The 18,377-nt window shown below is 41.8% G+C and overlaps 1 protein-coding gene across 1 annotated transcript; it reads left to right on the forward strand.

Annotated features, from left to right (window-relative positions):
- Positions 1-601: 601 nt before the first annotated feature.
- LOC308334990 (myosin heavy chain, fast skeletal muscle-like) lies at positions 602-15,879 on the forward strand. Its single transcript, XM_080791909.1, has 39 exons — positions 602-816; positions 927-1,070; positions 1,441-1,597; positions 1,690-1,717; positions 1,817-1,928; positions 2,058-2,150; positions 2,239-2,302; positions 2,386-2,484; positions 2,572-2,675; positions 2,983-3,121; positions 3,352-3,470; positions 3,967-4,116; positions 4,207-4,377; positions 4,572-4,875; positions 4,999-5,063; positions 5,200-5,287; positions 6,136-6,253; positions 7,038-7,161; positions 7,292-7,428; positions 7,804-8,059; positions 8,915-9,157; positions 9,250-9,426; positions 9,508-9,653; positions 9,781-9,871; positions 10,864-11,253; positions 11,358-11,484; positions 11,656-11,774; positions 11,866-12,062; positions 12,542-12,725; positions 12,815-12,980; positions 13,107-13,231; positions 13,362-13,670; positions 13,779-13,982; positions 14,079-14,204; positions 14,567-14,737; positions 14,822-14,926; positions 15,009-15,104; positions 15,558-15,686; positions 15,782-15,879. Exons 1-39 carry the CDS (start codon positions 610-612, stop codon positions 15,800-15,802), a joined length of 5,805 nt encoding a protein of 1,934 aa, XP_080648035.1. The 5' UTR covers positions 602-609; the 3' UTR covers positions 15,803-15,879.
- Positions 15,880-18,377: the final 2,498 nt, after the last annotated feature.

The raw sequence follows: 18,377 nt of genomic DNA on the forward strand, positions 1-18,377 counted from the left end.
TACCGTATTATTATTTTAAAGTAACAATAGTTTTACTTGAGTACAGATTGGCTAGTCCACCTACCTACCTCTGAATGTATAACCTCACTTCATATAATGGAATAAAAGTGTAATAAAGAAATCTAGCATTCCTTCAGTAAAAAGAAAACTAAAACAAGAAACATGGCTATAATAACTTGGTGAAATTAAGAATAAACAAACAAACAGATTGAAAATATTGAAATGGATCACTCTTTTCAGATATGGAACCAAGTGAGACATTTTAACATGCCTCTCTTACAAAGTGGTGTGTGGCAGCAAGAATGAACATTATAGGATTCATATAATCCAATTTAAATTATGAATATAAATTGTATTAAATCCTTCATGTCAATGCCCTCAAAATGAAGTGTTGTTTTCCACACTTAGGGGTTGCTCAAAAGATTTCACTGCTTGGTAGAGGAGTGAAAGGTGAGTGTTCATATCTTTTTAATAATACAATAAGCTATAACCATAAGAATATAGTCCTACATACAGTAGTCCTATAATTAGGCCCATCTGCTCAGATCTCCGGTCAGAAAAAGGCATCAACGCCTGCATCTATTTGTCCGTCTACAGAAAGCCGCCACCATGAGTACGGACGCTGAGATGGAGCAGTATGGCAAAGCCGCCATATATCTCCGTAAGCCAGAGAGGGAGAGACTCGAAGCCCAAACGGCGCCCTTTGATGCCAAAACGGCAGCATACGTGGCCGACAAGGCAGAGCTCTACGTCAAGTGTAAGATCATCAGTAAGGCGGACGGCAAAGTCACCGTGGAGACGCTGGAGAAGAAGGACGTAAGTAGAGCCGTGTCTGAAATCCGGTAGTGGCAGCATAGTACAATTGTAATCGGAATACATTCTGAAGTTCTGTGTTTGTTTGTTGTTGTTGTTTTTACATTTCTTAGACAAGAACTGTCCCTGAGGATGATGTGACCCCTATGAACCCTCCCAAGTATGACAAGATTGAGGACATGGCCATGATGACCTACCTCAGTGAAGCCTCTGTCCTGTATAACCTCAAAGAGCGTTATGCAGCCTGGATGATCTATGTAAGTACAGTACAGTACAGTACAGTACAGTACAGTACAGTACAGTACAGTACACACTACACATGCCATGATGACCCACCTCACTGAAGCCTCTGTCCTGTATAACCACAAAGAGCGTTATGCAGCATGGATGATCTATGTAAGCTTTTCTACACGCTGAGAGCAATACACTATTTCACCTTTTGATAGCAAAGAAAGAAAAATAAAGAGTACACGCTACAGTATGTCAAGTGAAAACCATAGAAATTAACTTGCTCATTAGTTCATGCCACTTGCAACTCGTGACTGTAATCAGTTGTCACAGATGTGTGGCATAGTCGGTGCTATGTATGTTGTATGATGTAAATGTTCTCTCTCTTCTTCCCTTCAGACATACTCTGGCCTGTTCTGTGCAACTGTGAACCCCTACAAGTGGCTCCCAGTGTACGACCAGGAGGTTGTGAATGCCTACAGAGGCAAGAAGCGTATTGAGGCTCCACCCCACATCTTCTCTGTCTCTGACAACGCCTTTCAGTTCATGCTGATGGGTACGTACTAGTCAGGACAATGTAAACAAATGCAGAACTATAATGGTTTTGGGCTGTATCCATGACTAAAAGTTTTGCTTTACATTTTACAGATAAAGAGAACCAGTCTGTCCTGATCACGTAAGTTTCCATCATCTATACTATAAATATTTAAAAAATAACATTGTACAGTACACAAATTGCAAGTGCATTTCTCTGAATGTACGAATTTATAACCAGTGGAGAATCCGGTGCTGGAAAGACTGTGAACACCAAGCGTGTCATCCAGTACTTTGCAACAGCTGCAACTGCCTCTGGAGAGAAATCGGCGGCTGATAGCGGTAAAATCAAGGTATATTGTATGTTTTTAACTTTAACAAATACATGTTTTGGAACATAAAGCATTTATATGCAACATAGCAATTCAATTTAAAAGAATTCAGAGCTAATTCTAAACTGGGCGATGTCTAAAACATTCTAGGGGTCACTGGAGGATCAGATTATTGCAGCCAATCCCTTGCTGGAGGCCTATGGTAATGCCAAGACTGTGAGGAATGACAACTCCTCTCGCTTTGTAAGTGTAAAAGAATGTAATTTTATGAGAAAATCTGCAATAATTCCACAATGTAGAGGGATGCAACAAATTGTGCTGTATCAAACAGGGTAAATTCATCAGAATCCATTTCAACAATGCGGGTAAATTGGCCAGTGCTGATATTGAGACATGTAAGTATGAAGTTCACAGATGATAAATTGTATATTCCTCCATGTAGATTATTATTAATAAGAGTTATGTACAACCCATATAGATCTGCTGGAGAAGTCCAGAGTGACCTACCAGCTTCCTCTAGAGAGAGGTTACCACATCTTTTTCCAGATGATGACAGCCCACATCCCTGAGATTATTGGTAAATGGAATGACTGATGATGCAGTGAGAACATAAATAAATGAATAAAAACACATGCTCACCCATAGCTTTGTAATGCCTTTTCAGATATGTGTCTGATCACCACCAACCCCTACGACTTCCCGTTGATCAGCATGGGTCAGATCACTGTGGCCAGCATCGACGACAAAGTGGAGCTGATGGCTACTGACGTGAGTCTTCCTACTGCTCACTGTGTACTGCACAGTCAGTTGCTTTGCACAATGTCTTTTCTACAACACCTCCCAAAAGAATCCTATTTTAACTTTGCATTGCATTTAGTTAGTTTATTTACTTTTATTTTGACGCAGTAATGGTCTTTAAAATGTTTAGGTATTGAAAGGTCTTCTTAAAAGTCACCTCAGAAATGTGCAGACACTCCTATGCAGTATGTTGGTTTGTTGACTGCTGAGTTGTAGACCGTTTTAAAGGATGTTTGTTAATCTAATGCTTAATCTCGTCTCTGCTTATTTCCATCAGGATGCTATTGACATCCTGGGCTTCAACAAGGAGGAGAAGCACTACATCTACAAGTTCACCGGTGCAGTGATGCATCATGGAGTCATGAAGTTCAAGCAGAAGCAGCGTGAGGAGCAGGCAGAGCCAGATGGCACAGAGGGTGAGAGGAATGAAATGAAATAATGCTGACTTTGTCACGCGTATTGAATTTACTCATATTACAAATGAATTGTCACACTTAGACTGATTGTTTGGATTTCCTGTGTTACTATCTCTACGCATTAATTTGACGTACCTTGCGTTTAACTTCCGTACTGTAAGTCACTCTCTGGATTTAGAGTGTTTGCTAAATGCCTAAATTATAAATGGCAAATTGTATGAATATTTCAGAGGCTGACAAGATCTGCTACCTGATGGGTCTGAACTCAGCAGACATGCTTAAGGCATATTGCTACCCCAGAGTGAAAGTGGGAAACGAGTTTGTGACCAAGGGCCAGACTGTGCCACAGGTGAGTAGTACCCCTCCCACTCACCCAGATCAGCTAACGCAGGGAAGCTGTCAGAATCTTCCCTAAAACACCCGGGACAGACTCTTCTCCCTTCTGGCTCCCAAACTGTGAACTCCCTATTGCAGTTAGAACTGCAGACTCACTCCAAATCCTCCGCCGTAATCTGAAGACTCCACCTTAGCCCGTAGCACTTGCCCTAGCCTTGACACCATTACAGGCTTATGTAAAGACTAAAACGTTATTTTGATAGCATGTTATGTAGACAGATGCCATGTTAATTTTGTAGACCTGGCATCTAGAGTGTAGCCTATATAGTTTCAAGACTGATGATAGTTTCTTGGTTTACCGATCCTAGATTACTATTTCTATGCATTCAATGTTGTTTTACTTGCTTACTGTAAATCACACTGGATTTAGAGCGGCTGCTAAATGTCTAAATTGCAGTTTGTAAATTGTGTAACTCACACTTCAACTAATAATGTTCCTATTTCCTTAGGTAATGAACTCAGTTGGTGCCTTGGCCAAGTCCATCTATGAGAAGCAGTTCTTCTGGATGGTCATTAGGATCAACGAGATGCTGGACACCAAGCAAGCGAGAAACTACTACATTGGTGTGCTGGACATCGCTGGTTTTGAAATCTTTGATGTAAGTATAGAGTTGTTTTAAATGGGGGACTTATTATTTTTTTCATAATTACAAGAGATTGGGCTAATGAAATGTCCACTCCACTCACAGTTCAACACCCTGGAGCAGCTGTGCATCAACTTCACCAATGAGAAACTGCAACAGTTTTTCAACCATACCATGTTTGTCCTGGAACAAGAAGAGTACCTGAAAGAAGGAATTCCCTGGGATCTCGTTGACTTCGGCATGGACTTGGCTATCTGCATTGAGCTCATTGAGAAGGTAGGTACATGGACTTGGCTGTCTGCATTGAGCTGATTGAGGATTATTATTATTATTATTATTGCATATTATATTATATTGTCATGTCTGTCAGCATTGCGTTCATTGAGAAGGTATACTATTATTTTGTGCTTTAATGGACATGATGTAAATGTTGTTTTTGTTGATTTGTCTGTTTTGTTTCCTTTCCAAAGCCCTTGGGCATCTTCTCCATCCTTGAAGAGCAGTGCATGTTCCCGAAGGCTACAGACAAATCCTTCGCAGAGGCGCTGCTTTTAGCGCATCTGGGAAAGAACAAGGCCTTTGAGAAGCCCAAGCCCGGCAAAGGCAAGGGCGAGGCTCACTTCTCCCTGGTCCACTACGCTGGAACGGTGGACTACAGCATCACAGGCTGGCTGGACAAGAACAAAGATCCTCTTAACGACTCTGTCATTCAGCTGTACCAGAAGTCTTCATGTAAACTGCTATCCCTGTTCTATCCCCCACCTGAGCCTGAAGGTATGTTTATTAATATAATATAATGTGTGTTCTATCCACCTGAGCCTAAAGGTATTGTTAAATGAATACTGTTATCATTCTGTATAACTAATGATAAATCATGATTCCAACTAATATAAACAGATACGACAAAGAAGGGAGGTAAGAAGAAGGGTGGTTCCATGCAGACTGTGTCTAGTGCTTTCAGGGTACGAATATTTATTCATTATTATCAACATTGTATCCATGATCCATGTATATTTAATAATTGTAGTGGAGAGAAAAGTTCAATATTGTAACCAAGTTTTACTAATAAGCCTAATTGGCTCTTTTATGTCTCAATAGGCTAACTTGGGGATGCTGATGACCAACTTGAGGAGCACTCATCCTCACTTTGTGCGTTGCCTGATCCCCAACGAGACCAAGGTTCCAGGTAAACACAGAAAATATATAACTAGATAAAGTGCCCCTTTGGTCACAGGTCTCCACCAGCGCAGGTCAGGTTGTGGCCTCCTGGTGGCGCTATAATAGGCCAATGTGAAATTCTTGCCTTTGATGGCAATTGGATGATTTGAGGCATTTTATTCCATTAATGAGTTTTGCAAAAATCCACCTGTTGGTGGCGATATAACAGGCCAATGTGAAAAGGGTGGGATATATTCCTCAGCCTAGTAGGAAAGTCTGTGAAAGATTTCACGTAAATTGCACTCTGCGTTCATGATTTGAGGCATTTTGCACCAAAGAAATGTGTTTTGCAAAAATCCACCTGCATGATTTGAGGCTTTTTGTTCAAAACGGGCCAATCCTGCCAACTTTGAAAGCCAATGTTAGCCAATTAGGATGGAATATGAAATATCGGACAGATCCGGCTTGAACACATGACTATAGAGATAGTGTGTAACGATTTGAGGGATTTTTGGACAGAATCTGGAGGAGTAATATTAAAATAAAATGTTTTTCAAATGTTGGTGCTATAATCAGGCCATTCTGGAAAATTTGGGCCAGAGGTTTGTTGGCATCCAGGGAGTGTGTGTGCAAACACACACACACACACACACACACACACACACACACACACACACACACGGAATGCAAAACATACTCTCTCCCCATGGCTTCGGCCTGGTGGAGACAATAATTATATTATATGAATCCCAACGAGACCAAGACTCCAGGTAAACACAGTAAATAGCCATTTAAACGATGACAGTGAGGTGGTCAGTGAATGCAACTTTGGTCAGTGTGTAACTATTTAGTAATAATGAAGCAACATCTTTACAGGCCTGATGGAGAACTTCCTGGTCATCCACCAGCTGAGGTGTAACGGTGTGCTGGAGGGCATCAGGATCTGCAGAAAGGGCTTCCCCAGCAGGATCCCCTATGCTGACTTCAAGCAGAGGTATTCATTATTTTTTCAGACTGCTTTATTGTCACATGATACATCACAGGTTTACAAGGTAAAGGTGGGAAAGTGGGAAAGCAGATTAACACAATATCTACATATAGTACCAGAGAGAAACTATAAAGGCTGCAGGCACGTGAGCATAGCAGCAGATATGCTGTGCATTATGGATGTTAGTTAAGGTGCTAGAAAAAACACAGAAATGGCATGAAGTTGCCAAAATGACAGTGTGTGTCAACCTAAATCCGCATAAGGTTGATTGACTGACAGTGGTATAATATGCAAGTACAGTAGGTCCATGAGGAAGAGCAAAGAAAAGACCCTTGTCCCTGGTATAATCCATGGGTGTCCAAGGAAGAGCTAAGACCAAGTCACTATATTCCAGCAGCCTGATGACACCCCTGTCATCAGGCTGCTGAACAAGACTCATGCCTTGTTCAGTTGAGAACTGTTCATGAACCTGGTGGTGATGCTCTTGATACTGTGGCAAGGCCCCTTGCCCGGCCACGGTCGTTGTAGTAGAGGGTTGAACAGTTTTTGTGTGACTTCGGTGGGGCTTGTCCTTGATTCTTTGACTACACACCGCGTTTTCTACAGTCCCTGGAGTGCGGGCAGCTTGCCTCCCATGATGTGCCCTGCCGATCGCACTACTCGCTGTAGGCTTATCTTTTCTCGGGCAGTACAGTTTCCATACCAGGCCGTAACACAGCCTGATAGAACGCCTTCAACTGAGCTTTTAGTTCCGAACCGATATGCAAAATGACCCTCTTTTACAAAACAGGTACAAAGTACTGAATGCTGCCGCATGTCCCGAGGGCGCGTTCATGGACAACAAGAAGGCCTCTGAGAAGCTGCTTGGGTCCATTGATGTTCCCGTTGATGATTACCGCTTTGGACACACCAAGGTAAACACACTGACTACCTCATGATGAGTATACAAGTTAAACGCACTGCAGATCTGATTTAACGTTATCCAGAGAGCATTAAAAGTCGATCTTACGGTTGTTTAGTTACAGTGTTTGTAACATTATTCAGGTGTTCTTCAAAGCTGGTCTGCTGGGTGTCCTTGAGGAGATGCGAGATGAAAAGCTGGCTGCTCTGGTCGGCATGACTCAGGCTCTCGCAAGAGCTTACCTCATGAGGAAGGAGTTTGTCAAGATGATGGTTAGAAGGTACTTTGAAAACACCAATTCAATATTAAGTACAATGTGTCATGTTGTACTTAATATTGTGTTGTCATTGCTGTTTAATAAAATAAGTGTAAAGTCACACTCACTACTAGTAATACAATAGCAAAAATTGTTAAGCAAGATTGTGGTGATGTTGGCAAGGATAAAACTCTATCCCCTTAAAAAGAAGAAACCTCAAGCAGAACCAGGCTCTTGGGTGGAGCACTTTGCCGGGGGAAACAACAGCAATAACAACAACAACAATATTAATAATAATGACACAATAAGCTATAATAATAACGCCCTGCAGTCATATTTCATGGAAACTAGATCTGCAGCTCAGGGGGATCCTCAGTCATGATCCACTGTTTTCCACAGAGAGGCCATCTTCACCATCCAGTTCAACCTCCGCTCATTCGTCAGTGTGAAACACTGGCCATGGATGAAGGTCTACTACAAGATCAAGCCTCTTCTGCAAAGCGCCGAGACTGAGAAGGAACTGATGAACATGAAGGAGAACTATGAGAAGATGACCACTGACCTGGCCACTGCCCTGGCCTCCAAGAAGACACTAGAAGAGAAACTGGTGGCTATAGTTCAGGAGAAGAATAGCCTCGCAGCAGCATCGGCATCAGTAAGTAGCTACACTTTAAAGGAAATGTTTGCTAATATTTCATATCGTTTATCATCTTAAACCTTTTATCTAATGTAGAATGTAGATGTATTGTAGACCAGGGGTGGGCAAATTTGACGATGGAGATGGCCACTATATTTCCACTCTCGCTCAAGTGCCGATCTACAAGCTCAAAACGCGTTGCAGTGTGACTACTGACTAACTATAATTATAGTTATGTTAACTGTTAACTAAATACAAAAATACATTGGACATTAAAATAGACTTAAATGTAATACTACCGTTTACTCATAAATTAAGCTACTAATTTAGACGGAAGTAATTAAAGATGTTTGCATGTTTGGAATCTTAACAGCTGAAATTGTAATTTAAATGCCGAATAATGTTTTTCTATTTTTTAATTGGAATCCTGAAAAGTGTCATTTTTATTTAATTTAGTTATAGTTATGTTAACTTTACGAACTAAATAAAGAGAGGAACATTTTAGTACTATAGTAATATAGCTGAAATCAATAATATATCAGTATTCTGATTCATTAAGTGATGGTGGGGGCCACGTACATGTGGCCCCCGGGCCCCAAGTTGCCCACGTATTTTGCAGAGTAGACCGTCGAATGGCCGTTGGCATCATACAATGTAGACCCAATTTGTGGTTATTTTGTGGGGGAGGGTGTATGTGCATAATGCCACTACTATAGTCCATAGTATATCCTTTTAGAGGAGGTTGATAGCCTTTTCAACACCTTGTTCAGTCTACTAATGCCCCCCCCTCCCAGGAAGCAGCTGGAACTCATATATCTCACCCAGAACAAACACTGAAATGTTCACTCACTTATCTTTTTCATTGACAACCAGGGAGATGAGGCTCTCAATGATGCTGAGGAGAGATGTGAGGGTCTCATCAAAAGTAAGATCCAGTTGGAGGCAAAGCTCAAAGAGACGACTGAGAGACTGGAGGACGAAGAGGAGATCAATGCGGAGCTGACGGCCAAGAAGAGGAAGCTGGAAGATGAATGCTCTGAGCTCAAGAAGGACATTGATGACCTGGAGCTCACCTTGGCCAAAGTGGAGAAGGAGAAACACGCCACTGAAAACAAGGTTCAACATTATACACTCTAGCCGACCGTCTCATCAAGTTATACAACAATAATGATCCATTCATTCACAACTAATCTGTTCTGCTTCTTTAGGTGAAGAACCTGACTGAGGAGATGGCCTCCCAAGATGAAGGTCTTTCTAAGCTGACCAAGGAGAAGAAGGCTCTCCAGGAGGCCCATCAGCAGACCCTGGACGACCTGCAGGCAGAGGAAGACAAAGTCAACACTCTGACCAAGGCCAAGACCAAGCTGGAGCAGCAAGTTGACGACGTCAGTATACATCAAGTCAATTGGGTGTTTTGAACTATATATTGTTGTACTGAATAAAAACACAAACATATTGTTGTGCAGTTGGAGGGTTCTCTGGAGCAAGAGAAGAAGCTCCGCATGGACCTGGAGAGAGCCAAGAGAAAGCTTGAGGGTGATCTGAAACTGGCCCAGGAAAGCATCATGGATCTGGAGAACGACAAACAACAGTCTGACGAGAAGATAAAGAAGTAACGTGGACCACGATATGAATAAAATTATGAATAATAATGATTATTAATAATAATAACAAAATATGAAATGCAACGGAGAAAAACTACCACTAAAATATGATGTATGATGTACTGTATTCCACAGGAAGGACTTTGAAGTAGCCCAGCTTCTCAGTAAGATTGAGGATGAGCAATCTTTGGGCGCCCAGCTGCAGAAGAAGATCAAAGAACTCCAGGTATTTATGTAGTGTATTGGAGCCCAGACTTTAACAATAATACACATAAAATATAGAATAGTGGTAAAAGGCCACAGAGCCTATGTCTATGTGAGACTGAGTGAAAGATGCCCTGGTTACCTAAAATATGTGGGGTGAAACCATTAGTGAACGCATCTGGGCTGCCTTAAGTGGGTATGCAGAAGAGACCATAACCACCCCCTGCCCTAGGCTTTTCCCCTTTGGAGAGAGAGAGAGAGCCTTTCATCTTTAGTATGTTATAATTGTTTGATCAAGTCATGAATATACATATAGGACACCTGTACTTACATCCACAACATAAGACCTGATTGATATGACATGTAGTTCACATCTAGTAGAAATTGTCGGTTAGGTGAAGGATATAGGTATGTCACATTAAATAAGCCAAGATGTGAGAAGCTGATACTAGGGAGTTTACTGACATACGATCAGAGAGTCCGGAGGATCACTAGAACAATGACCTTTTGTTGGGTTGGTGAATTATGACACAGGCTATGTTCCAAATAGTGACCCAGGGCAGAAGGCCTATATATTTATATGGCATCTGGCCGGACGAGAGTCAAGCAGGTCAGGGAGCCAGGAGGTGTTTAGAACAAGGGTAATACATCTGAACACAAACACACTCTGACACACACACTGACACCTATACAAATCTACGCACATGCACGGGATTGGATGTGTGAGACTCAGTATATAGGAGCCTTGTGGTAGGATGAACGGGGCTTCTCAGAGAATATTGGGTCCTGTTTGGTCATGATTGTGGCAAGCTCATTGGTGTTCTCAAATAAACTCAACATGAGAAAGAAAAGGACACTGCCTGGACCCTCTCTTTTTTATACAACCTGCCTGGTATATCCTCCACCATTATGAACATTAATATACCACATTTATTTTTTAATCTTCTTTAAAACCATTGATTATAAGTAAGTGTTTATTCATATTTTAATATGTTACATATCTTAATTTGAAAGGCTCGTATTGAAGAACTGGAGGAGGAGATCGAGGCAGAGCGTGCTGCTCGTGCTAAGGTTGAGAAGCAGAGAGCCGACCTCTCCAGGGAACTTGAGGAGATCAGCGAGAGGCTGGAGGAGGCCGGCGGCGCCACCGCTTCTCAGATCGAGATGAATAAGAAGCGCGAGGCTGAGTTCCAGAAGCTGCGTCGTGACCTTGAAGAGTCCACCCTGCAGCATGAAGCCACTGCTTCTGCTCTCCGTAAGAAACAGGCGGACAGCGTCGCAGAGCTGGGCGAGCAGATCGACAACCTTCAGAGAGTCAAGCAGAAACTGGAGAAGGAGAAGAGTGAATACAAGATGGAGATCGATGACCTGTCCAGCAACATGGAAGCTGTTGCAAAGGCAAAGGTAGTATAGAATGCTTGTGTGAAATTCTTGACAAAATACAAAAAAACGAGGAAATGCATTGTAGGTTACTTCAATGATTGAATATGTCCAATGTTATTCAACAGGGAAATCTGGAGAAGATGTGTCGCACCCTTGAGGACCAACTCAGTGAAATCAAGTCCAAGAGTGATGAGAATGTTCGCCAGCTAAATGATATTGGAGCTCAAAGAGCTAGACTGTTGACGGAAAATGGTAAATGTTCATCTTAAAGTCCACTAGCATGCATGGTCTGTCAATGGCACTTGAGCTAATTACATAATTAGAGATAATGCTTTGATCCGCAGTTATCCCACGGATTTAAGGATTATGTATTCAACAAAGATTATTTAAATGTTTGAAACTAATATTTGAATGTCTAACTAGGTGAGTTTGGTCGTCAACTTGAGGAGAAAGAAGCTCTGGTCTCTCAGCTTACCAGAGGCAAGCAGGCCTTCACCCAACAGATTGAGGAGTTGAAGAGACATGTTGAAGAGGAGGTTAAGGTATGAGGAACAGCCTTACGAATAGGCCTGATTCTATTTTGTTTTGTCATTTTATCCAGCTGACATTATCTGGGTATTTTTCTTTTGACAGGCAAAGAATGCTCTTGCCCACGCTGTGCAATCAGCTCGCCATGACTGTGACCTTCTGAGGGAACAGTTTGAAGAGGAGCAGGAGGCGAAGGCGGAGCTGCAGCGTGGAATGTCCAAGGCCAACGCTGAGGTGTGTCAGTGGAGGAGCAAGTATGAGACTGATGCTGTCCAACGCACTGAGGAGCTGGAGGAGGCTAAGTAAGTGGTTTACACCATCAGGTACCACTCACTAAACAAAACATTGGTTTACTGGTACCACACACTAAACAAAACATTGGTTTACTGGTACCACTCACTATACAAAACATTGGTTTACTGGTACCACTCACTATACAAAACATTGGTTTACTGGTACCACTCACTATACAAAACATTGGTTTACTGGTACCACTCACTATACAAAACATTGGTTTACTGGTACCACTCACTAAACAAAACATTGGTTTACTGGTACCACTCACTATACAAAACATTGGTTTACTGGTACCACTCACTATACAAAACATTGGTTTACTGGTACCACTCACTAAACAAAACATTGGTTTACTGTACCACTCACTATACAAAACATTGGTTTACTGGTACCACTCACTAAACAAAACATTGGTTTACTGGTACCACTCACTAAACAAAACATTGCTCACAATAATTTGATTCCATTCTAAACCGATCAACAGGAAGAAGCTCGCCCAGCGTCTTCAGGAAGCTGAGGAGCAAATCGAGGCTGTGAATTCCAAATGCGCCTCTCTGGAGAAAACCAAGCAGAGACTCCAGGGTGAGGTGGAAGACCTCATGATTGATGTGGAGAGGGCCAACAGTTTGGCTGCCAACCTTGACAAGAAACAGAGGAACTTCGATAAGGTGCTTTGACATACGTTATTTTGATAGAAAATAGTGCATGCCTTCTTGAAATGTGATAAATGACACATTTCATTCCTGCTGCTCTGCAGGTCTTGGCAGAATGGAAGCAGAAGTTTGAAGAGGGCCAGGCGGAGCTGGAGGGCGCTCAGAAAGAGGCTCGTTCTCTCAGCACTGAGTTGTTTAAAATGAAGAACTCATTCGAGGAGTCTCTGGACCAGCTGGAGACCATGAAGCGTGAGAACAAGAACCTGCAACGTGAGTTTCCTCTACATCATTCTTTTAATAACCGTTAAACAAGCTTGAACACTATTCAAATGCAAATACAAATAGTTGCTGATTGTGCAGTTAGTTCCTCATTGATTCTTTTCAACCTTGGTGCAGAGGAGATCTCAGACCTGACGGAACAGATTGGTGAGACTGGAAAGAGCATCCATGAGCTGGAGAAGTCCAAGAAGCAGACAGAGACAGAGAAGTCCGAGATCCAGACAGCCCTGGAGGAAGCCGAGGTGACACCTTAGCTCCTAGATCAACAACGCATGTCTATATTTTACATTTCTTTCAAGACGTTTTACATTCAACCAGCATAGCAGTATACAGTATGATCCTACAACCTTTTGATCCTGTATTATATTTCAGGGTACTCTGGAGCACGAGGAGTCCAAGATTCTTCGTGTCCAGCTGGAGCTCAACCAGATCAAGGGTGAGGTCGACAGGAAGCTGGCAGAGAAGGATGAAGAGATGGAGCAGATCAAGAGGAACAGCGCAAGGGTGGTCGACTCCATGCAGAGCACTCTGGACGGTGAGGTCAGGAGCAGAAACGATGCCCTGAGAATCAAGAAGAAGATGGAGGGAGACCTGAACGAGATGGAGGTTCAGCTGAGCCACGCCAACCGCCAGGCATCTGAGGCCCAGAAGCAGCTGAGGAATGTCCAGGGACAGCTTAAGGTGCAAAACATAGTCGCTGGACACATATTCAAACAACGGAACTGCTCTGAACAAGTCACATTCTGATGTTTCTCTTAACATGACCACCTCAAATGTAATTTATTTTAGGATGCCCAACTGCACCTTGACGATGCTAGCAGAGGCCAAGAAGACAGTAAGGAACAAGCTGCCATGGTGGAGCGTAGGAACGGCCTCATGGTCGCAGAGATCGAGGAGCTGAGAGTGGCTGTGGAACAGACAGAGAGAGGCCGCAAAGTGGCTGAACAAGAGCTAGTGGATGCCAGTGAACGCGCTGGCCTTTTGCACTCCCAGGTATAAGTCAATGGAAGAACTCTCACCATATTTATCATACAAGTCATGCATACTTGCTGTTGCTCATGCATTGCTAAACTGAATGTTTTATTTTAGAACACAAGCCTTTTGAACACCAAGAAGAAGCTTGAAACCGACCTGATCCAGGTCCAAGGTGAAGTGGACGACTCTGTTCAAGAAGCAAGGAATGCTGAGGATAAGGCCAAGAAAGCCATCACTGATGTAAGTTAGGATGACAAACCGCTGCTTACCCATTATAATTATATTTGTTATTATATTAATATACCAGGACAATTGGACATCCTTGTGGCAAGCCTAGAACACTAAACATATTTTTGTCACACCCTCACTAAACACGGGTATATTTTGCCCAATGTAAAATATTCAATATGTTTTGATGATAAATATTTCGTTTGGAAGTACAGCATTACAAGGCAAATTGAGGTACTCTTTAATATTTCATCATGACTTTTCACTAAACAAAAAATAGATATCATGGGAGGGCCCTATTATAGGGTGGCAAAATCAGTTTAAAACTATTATAGAAACAATTTTAGAAACAATTCTGTTTATCTTCTTTCCAGGCTGCTATGATGGCTGAGGAGCTGAAGAAGGAGCAGGACACCAGCTCTCACCTGGAGAGGATGAAGAAGAACCTGGAGGTCACAGTCAAGGACCTGCAGCACCGTCTCGACGAGGCTGAGAACCTGGCCATGAAGGGAGGCAAGAAGCAGCTCCAGAAACTGGAGGGCAGGGTAAGATGAGGTTTACTTCAACACAGCTTATAGTCAATGAAATAAAACTGAATTTATTTCATGATGTATGGTTCCATTGTGAAGGTGCGTGAACTGGAGACAGAGGTTGAATCTGCACAGAGAGGCGGAACTGACGCTGTTAAAGGTGTCCGCAAGTACGAGAGGAGAGTGAAGGAGCTGACATACCAGGTATAATATCTTATCATGTTCACTGTAATGACCATCATGCCATTGACGAAAAACTAATGTTCTCAATTCACTCTCACTTCAGACTGAAGAGGACAAGAAGAATCTTGGCAGGCTTCAGGATCTGGTAGACAAGCTGCAGATGAAGGTGAAGGGCTACAAGAGGCAGGCTGAAGAAGCGGTAAGACAAATATACATTTGGTTGCCATGGGCAGAGTGTTGTTGTCCTATAAGTAAGGAATAATGGGAATCAGTTATGTATTCATGGGCATTGTGGAGGCTCTGATCTGTTACTGTAAAGAAAGGAAAGCTTCACATACTGAAGACACAGGCAGTGTGATTCAGGGATATTCAGGCAAAATGGACTACAGAAAGCAATGGCTTTTGTTTCCTATAACTAAGCTGCAATGTTTGGCTTCGGGTGCCGAACAAGAACACAGCTATGATTGTGCTATTCCAATGAGAACCTGTCGGGGCTAATTCATGTGACCACATGAATGTCACTCATGAGTCATGAATACTGCTTGGGCCACAACCACACATTACATTGCCCTGAAATGGTCTTGTTTGGACTATGATTGTAAGATGTTCTTTTCAAATATTGATGCTTTGAACCATCTCTATCATATTGTAGGAGGAAGCAGCCAACACTCACCTGTCCAAGTGCAGGAAGGTTCAGAATGAGCTGGAGGAAGCTGAAGAACGTGCCGACATCGCTGAATCCCAGGTCAACAAGATGAGAGCTAAAAGTCGTGACTCCAAGGTAATACATGTTCAATAGTAGGTTCATTATGTTGACTATCTTTAACTAAGATTCATGAATGTTTAATATCTAAACTTATATTCCTATTGTTACAGGGAAAAGAAGCTGCTGAATAAGTTCTCCAATTCAAATCACTGTACATAAAGTCATAGAATATGACCCATTGTATTCAATAAAGGTGGCAACAACAGTATTTTTTCGTTTCTTGTATTCATTACCTTGTCTTGTTTTAAAGTGATGTTTGAATTATGGGTCCAATAGTGGTCATATGGAGTATATGTATGGTATATGTATTGCCATACTTACTTTTTTCAATCAGAAAAAAAAAATCAAATTGATAAATATATTGATTTGAAAAAAAGAATCACAATTCATAACAATTGTTTGAAAGAGTAATGACTGATCAACTGAATGTGAAGTGCCCTTTATATGGTAAAGTTTGAGAGAGAGAGCAGAAATCAAATCAATGTCACTTCATTAACAGTTTATTCAAATAATGTTCTGCTTATTCTGCTAATTACATCACATATTGGAAAAACACAACAAAAACACAAAGTAAATTATTTGGCCCTCAACCGAGAATACACAAATTACCCGCCCACTGTTACTGATCCAAAACTGAGGAAGAATGCCTAGAGACTGCATGTGTTCACTCTGCTCTCAAGGGGAGGTGGAGACGGAGCTATACACTTTATTCCGTTATACAATGTGACAAATATATAGACTAGAGAATCATTCTTCCCTAAATTTAAAGGAGCATTCAGTGGTTTGGGTGATTTTGACACATGCACGCATTACACATGGGGGAACACGCAACAGGCCAACAGCACGCACACCAAGGCCCGCCCCCGCTCAATCATGATTGGCGGAAGGCCACTCTCTATCCTGATTGAAGGCCAAAACAAAACCTAAGGTTTGTTGACCCCCAGGGGTTAACTGGGGACAGGGAGGAACTCCTTATATGGTCAGCACACTCTATAGTAGAGGATTATCACAACAAAACAAAAAAAAGGTGATATTTGAATTAAGTGAAATCACTGAATATACCTAAAGAAAAATATAAAGAATTTGAATCCATTAATAACTCAGCATTTCAATATGTTCTGGGAGAACAGTCCAAATGTAATTTTTTGGCAGCAAAATACTTGTGGAGTTGTCGTCAACTGAGGGACAGCCAGTGGACAGAAGAGCCAGGTATATCTGGCTTAACAGGGTCATTAAGTTGCCGTTATGTTTATGTTTGTTAATTTATTTTCATTGTTACTGTATTGCTTGTTGTTCATTATTGTTGGGATGTTTGTTGTCTCATTGTTTTGTTGTATGCTTTGGCAATGTAGAACATATTATTTTATAATGCCAATAAAGAATTTTGAAATTGAGATTGAGATTGAAAGGTTGGTTATAGGGTAGGTACCCTCACAAAAAACATGCAGTAATCCTGGTCTCTAAACTGCCTCCCCCTGGCCTGCCGGGGCGCCTGATGGAGGGGAAAGGAACTGGTTGGAATAACGTGTTCCTTCCACGCGCTACGTCCAACCAGGGAAACTCCCCCCTGTCAGGTGTAAAGGAGCAACTTGGACACTCAGGCATGAAGGAAAAATGAGTTCAAGTCTGTTGCTCTCCCCCATATATATATGGGGACTAGGTTGGCGGAGGGTGTGTAGAGCCCAGGATCGCATTAGATAATTGACACAGGGGTGAAGAATGGGTTACGAAATCATGGGATAAAAAAAGATATATAAAAAAAGAAAGGTTGGTTATGACAAGGTATTGAGTTATTATTATAATGACTTAAGTTACAACCACTGTTCAGAAGTGCACAGACAGCAATCAGAATGCAGCCTGTTCACAAAATGTAGTGCCGCCATGCATGCTCACATACCCTATTGGCCCAACGGAATTTGGTCAACTTCATCTTAATTAAGTTAATTAGTTGTTCCTTTGCTCCGTTACCATTTCTGGCAAAGTTTTGTGTGAATTTGTTGGTGAAAGTTATTTCACCTTTCTATGATTTTGGCTTAATTCAATTTAATCAGTTCTTCCTTAGCCTTTGACAAACTCACAAAGTTATGCATAAGATTTTCTTTTTTTTAGATGTCTTGTTATTAATAAAAAAAATCACACCCGTGTGTAGTGAGGGGCGCTAATATATTAAAGTCTAACTCATGTTGATTAGGTTGTAATGGTGATGTAAAACAAATGGTGCCAACACAAACATTAAACGCTGAGTTTCATTATGACGTAGTTTCCCGTCATTGTCAATGGCGTTTACAAAACAAACATTGAACTAACTAGAACTGCACGCTGTCGAGTGCCTACTTGCGCTTTAGCACACAAGTAGGCCATAAATGACCTACTAGTCTAGTGCGCAAGCAGAGCGCGCAAGTACTATCAACAGCTACGAACTTTCAAATCTCTGGCTCGCAATGGTGACGTAATAAAGATAGGTTTCAGATTACATGTATGTATACTGTATGTACCGAGGAAGGTCGGTGACAATGAAAGGAGAAATTAGGTCTGTATGTGCCTCAAATATGACAAACATTAAAAAAGAAAATTTACATCATATGTAGACGAGCAAATCGGCTATAACCAATCACATACATTCAGTTGTTCATGAGATGATGTATGATAAGAGCTCCACTCACTTCACACAGGTGTGGTTTTTTATATTTTATAGAGGGGCGGACA

The sequence above is a fragment of the Protomyctophum bolini genome, assembly GCF_963924005.1.
Source record: "Protomyctophum bolini genome assembly, chromosome: 20".
In the NCBI taxonomy this organism is placed as follows: domain Eukaryota; kingdom Metazoa; phylum Chordata; class Actinopteri; order Myctophiformes; family Myctophidae; genus Protomyctophum; species Protomyctophum bolini.

What these genes read in the sequence shown, in the direction of transcription:
- LOC308334990 (XM_080791909.1), top strand. Translation starts at nt 610, where the DNA reads ATGAGTACGGACGCTGAGATGGAGCAGTATGGCAAAGCCGCCATATAT. An exon ending in AGACGCTGGAGAAGAAGGAC is followed by an intron (nt 817 to 926) that starts GTAAGTAGAGCC and finishes TACATTTCTTAG; the next exon opens with ACAAGAACTGTCCCTGAGGA. An exon ending in CTTTCAGTTCATGCTGATGG is followed by an intron (nt 1,598 to 1,689) that starts GTACGTACTAGT and finishes TACATTTTACAG; the next exon opens with ATAAAGAGAACCAGTCTGTC.